The following is a 5000-nucleotide window of genomic DNA, read 5'->3' as shown; positions in this document are numbered from 1 at the left end:
CTTGTCCACTATTCTAGGTTCAGATGTAATTAATAAGTCTAGTCTCGATAGTTCTTCTTCATTTCTATACCTAGTGTTCTCTTGTATCCATTGTGTCATTGTGTGGTCAATAATCATCTCAAGTAGAGCGTTTCCCCATGAGTCGTCTCCACCCTTTACTGTCATTTCTTCCCAGCAGATTTCTTTGCAATTAAAGTCGCCCATCATAACTATTCTTCCTCCATCTTCCATTATTTTATTTAATGTTATCTTTGTGTCCTCTAACATACTTTTATGTTCACTCTCCTCCCATGAGGCTGTTTTTGGAGGCACATAATTTATTACAAATTTTCTGCTCTTCTTATCTCTGTCTTCTACTTCTATCATAATCATCTCTACTGTATTCTTTCCATATATGACACCTTTCACGTTTATATCCTTCTTAGTCAGGAACATAACTCCACCCCCTTGCTTTTTCTCTCTGTTTCTAATCCAATAATTGTATGCATCATGTCCTACACTGTTGGGTGGTAGTGGGCCTTTTAATTTTGTTTCTACAATTCCCATTATGTCCGGTTCTTTTTCCTTCAAATAATCATTCAGCTCATTCAATCCTGTTATTAATCCATCTGTATTTGTGTAAGACACTCTTAGTTTTCTGCCACTTCCATTGTGTTCTCTGTTTCCCTTATGTTTTTCTTTTGTATGTCGAACTTCCTTAGTTTCATGTTCACTACTCTCCAATAGAATCTCTCTTTCTCTGACTCCGTTCTGTTCTCGTTTTTTGCCTTAGCTTCCAGTCTTTTCTGCTTTTCTTCCTCTCTTTCCTCTTTATTCATTTCTCTTTTTATCCATATCTTTTTGTATTGTTCACTTGTTGCTAGTTTCCCTGTTTTGGATAAGATATTCTCTGCCGTTGTTTGTGACTTGAATTTAATCTTAATTGGTCTGGTCTTGTCTGTGCTATACTTTCTGAGTCTAAATTTCTCTTCGATTTGTTTCATAATTTCTGGTTCATCTTCCTGAACTGATTCTAATAATTGGCTTACTTTTTCATTTTCCTCTTTGATTCTTGTGGTTCTATCTGTGTTGTGTTTCTCTTCCATTCCTAATATAATTATACATTTCTTTTTGTCTGCTAAGTCTCTTACTATATTCTCCTTCTGTCTCATCACTTTAATAACTGAGTTTTCAGTTTGTTCATTCATTTGCTGTCTGATTATGTCAGTGAATGCAACCTTGCTATTTTCCTGAATTTTTTTCCAACCCTCCTTGTTCTCCATATTATTCTCCTTTAAGACTTTATTCTCATTTTTTACTTCTTTTAACTGTTGTTTTAATTCTTCAATTTCCTTAGTTAAGTTTTTGTTCGCCCTCTCTAGTTCTTCCAATTTTTCAATTCTTCGTATCATACTGTCAACATTACCTAACTTACGTTCCAAGTCCTCGATCACCTTATCAACTCTCTCCTCTAGTCTTATCAGTCGGGGGGAGGGGGGGGGTCCCCCCACCCTCTTTAAATCCCTGGAACATATTCTCGTCACTTTCTACTGTATTGCTCCTCTCTATACTTCTAATCTTTACATTTTTATTTGCCATTTCGTCATCACTGAGCTGGTCCGGTGGTCGTTTCATGTTGACCTTACGCTTGTCTGCTTGGGCCAAGTCCTCCACATCCTCATTTCCTTCCATTTCCCCAGCAATCCCTCCCCTTCTCCTCTTTTCCTACTTACCTACTGCCCCACGAGCAATTTCCCCCCACCCTGCAAATACAAAAAGGTACTTCTCTTTGCGTTGGGATCCACAATCGGCACTTTTCTTCAGAACGTTCTTCAAGCCGTCCGTTCGTTGAAAGTGTGTGTGTGTGTGTGTGTGTGTGTGTGTGTGTGTGTATTCACTTGGTCTTTGGATCACGTGTTGGACTCGTGATCGACAGCTATTTCCCTCCTGGAAGAGAGCTCAGAGCTCGTAGGTCCGATCTATGGGTAATGCAATGACCTTGCACACACACACACACCCAACTCCCCGCCCACGAGAGTCAGAGTAACGACCCGAGGCACAGCGATACCGAAATAATTTCGGCCCTGGGCAGGATTCGAACTGGGTACTGGGAGCACTTCTACTTCCCAGTTCAGCGCTCTACCAACTGTGCCACCGAGTCGGGGTGTGTGTGTGTGTGTGTGTGTGTGTGTGTGTGTGTGTGTGTGTGTGTGTGTGTGTGTGTGTGTGTGTGTGTCTGTGTCTGTGTGTGTGTGTTTGTGTGTGTGTGTGTGTATGTGTATTTCTTTACGCAACTTTCTAGTTGAATACCCTTGTTGTGCCTGGCCTATCACCATCCACATAGTAGATCCGGTAGGCAGGATTGAAGGATTCCCACGTTGTCTGACTGGGAGCGATGTATCCAATATTTGTTGGCCTTTCTCCTTCATAGAAAATCTCAAACTCATCAAAGTGAGTGTGACCGAAGAACTGCCCTCTTATCGTGTTTTCATACCTTGGAAAAAGTATAGAACATAGGAATGAGAAGATGAAGAGAGGTAGAGTGGTGTGTTACTCTCCCAAAGAAAACTCTCCCAGTGGCGTATACCTCACATCCCTCATCTTCTCAAAGCTGTTAATGCTTTATAGTGAGGGATAGTATTCAGTGGATTTTTGGCGTGATATTTATATGCACTCAGAAGAGCCATAGCTACGTTCAATGGTTGTGTGTCTGAAGGCAGTGGTGATAAGTCAGATGTTAGCCTGGGATCGTGAATTAGGCAAGTCCATGAATGAGGGAGAAAATTTACAGGTGCAATAAAGGTTTCGAGGTCTAAAAAATTGACCATGTCAAGTCTTTTACATTAGATATTGGTAATATATCTGTATCATAAAACGATGCACTATTGCATGATGAATAACTCGTTATAGATAACAGATAAAATTAATATATTCTTAATAGATAAGATAAGACTTCAAAGTGCCGGGATGAGGAAGAAGAGATTAAGGTACTTTTTTCATGTTTAGTCTGTTTTTCTTACCTGAACAAGCATATGTTGCCTCGCTTACGCAAGCCTCGGGGAAAAAAAGTCGTACATGACGACGACGAAAGCCAACGAGAAGAAAATGTCTTGTTGTTCATACGCTGTAATGCTGTCTGTTTCAAAATCACCCTCCTCTTACCTGTTTATGATCCTGTTGTACTCTCGAGACCAAGTTCTCTCGTTTGACACGAGGCCTGGTGGGACATGACCAAGGATATGAACCAGCTCGCCCTCGTCCTCCGCCTTTTTCAGCTGGCCCTCGAGCCAAGAGAGCTCCGAGAACGGGTCTGTCGAGTTGAGGGCGACCCATCTAAAACAAATGGTCGAGGAATATCTTCAGTATCTCGCACAAAGGAAAGAAGGCAAGAGGGAGAGGGAATAGGGGGAGGTAGAGGGTATCCTGCGTATGCCCACTATATCTAAATTAGAAGAGATATTACACATAATATGAGAAAAGTAGAATATACAAGTTGAGGATCCGGCAGGACAAGGCATGTGAGAATTCTCAGCTGACGACTGATGATATTCTTACGACGACATCTGGAAGCGTTCTCAAGTAAAGGTGACTCATAACATCCGTGGTCATATGTATATGCACAAGCACATGCACATGTATATACACGTGCATCATTTTTACACATACATATACGTATCAACGGACACATGTATATGAGCACAACTTACAATACACACACATCACTCACACACAAACACATGTGTGTGTGTGTGTGTGTGTGTGTGTGTGTGTGTGTGTGTGTGTGTGTGTGTGTGTGTGTGTGTGTGTGTGTGTCTTTTACCCCATCATTCCCAAGTGTCGACTACTTTGTAGAATGCATCTTGACTTACGTGTTCGCCGTCTTTCCCCACATGCTGTTGATTGAGATGATGCGGAAGCCGGGGCGAACAGGCACGGAGTAGAAGGCCCCGTTCTCGTTCCAGAAGGTGACTGTCTCTGGAAGGAACTTGGTCCAGGACTCCTTGAGGGCGGTGTAGAGCCATTTCTGAGAGATATCGTCTGGAAGACCGTGCTCTATCGTGGGAAACCTGCAAGCAGAGGAAGATCAAGTCTACGTTTGGGACTTCGACACAATGAAATAAATTCATTCTAAATGTATTCCTCTTCAAATAGAAAGAACGCTACTGGAGCAAACAGAACCGTGCGAATGTCGCGTTTTCTTGGTCGCGGGCTCGAGTACCTCAATTCTTCTCCGATTCCTAGCAGTATCTGTTTACTACCCCAACAACAAATAGGGCAAAAGCGACGGCTTTGAGCGTAGTTACGCGACTCCTGGGGTATGTTCATCAATTCTTTCCAACCTCGTTCAAGACAGTAAATCTATATTACCCCAGTTCTATTGGGCATAGAAAAATAAAATCTAGATTATCTTTCTCAACAATCCTCCGTCGCCGGAAATCTACTAGTAGATAAAACTTTATTAATCCCAAGTTTCTCCCATTCACAACAGTAGAAGAGTAAATGGAATTGGCATGAACGCTTTCCAATATGTTGGTTTTATTTCCATTGGTGAATTGAAACCAAACCCTACCTAACCCCGCCTAACACAACGTAACACAGCTTGACCCAACCTAACGCAAACTATCCCAGCCTAAACCAACCCAACATAACCTAATACAATCTAATACAGCCTAACACAACCTAACACAGCCTAACACAACCTAACATAGCCTAACATAAAGTAACCTAACGTAACCCAACCTATCGCAGCCTAACACAATCTAACCCAACCTAACCTAACCTAAAATAACCTAACCTAACCTAATCTAAAATAACCTAACCTAACCTGACCTAACCTAACCCAACCCAACTTAAATTAGTCTAACTCATTCTAGCCCAACCTAATCCAATCTAACCCAGCTTAACACAACCTAACACAGCCTAACCCAACTTAACCCTACCTAACTTAACCTAACCAAACCTAACCAAACCAAACCCTACCCAACTCAACCCATAACCAAACCTAACCTAACCTAAACTAA

The 5000-nt window shown here is 41.6% G+C and overlaps 1 protein-coding gene across 1 annotated transcript in view; it reads right to left on the bottom strand.

The window, feature by feature from the left end:
* Nucleotides 1–5000, bottom strand: part of LOC143025368 (sphingomyelin phosphodiesterase-like) — a 19153-nt gene that overhangs the window by 4010 nt on the left and 10143 nt on the right. Inside the window, exons 8-10 of the mRNA XM_076184914.1 lie at nt 3849–4046; nt 3142–3312; nt 2290–2473 (exon numbers count right to left, since the gene is read on the bottom strand). Of these exons, the coding sequence (XP_076041029.1) occupies nt 2290–2473; nt 3142–3312; nt 3849–4046 (553 nt within the window). The remainder of the gene's footprint in view (nt 1–2289; nt 2474–3141; nt 3313–3848; nt 4047–5000) is intronic.

This window comes from Oratosquilla oratoria, chromosome 5 (assembly GCF_046742065.1).
Source record: "Oratosquilla oratoria isolate Oo_2021 chromosome 5, ASM4674206v1, whole genome shotgun sequence".
NCBI classification, from domain to species: domain Eukaryota; kingdom Metazoa; phylum Arthropoda; class Malacostraca; order Stomatopoda; family Squillidae; genus Oratosquilla; species Oratosquilla oratoria.
This window is presented reverse-complemented; position numbering and strand designations above follow the sequence as displayed.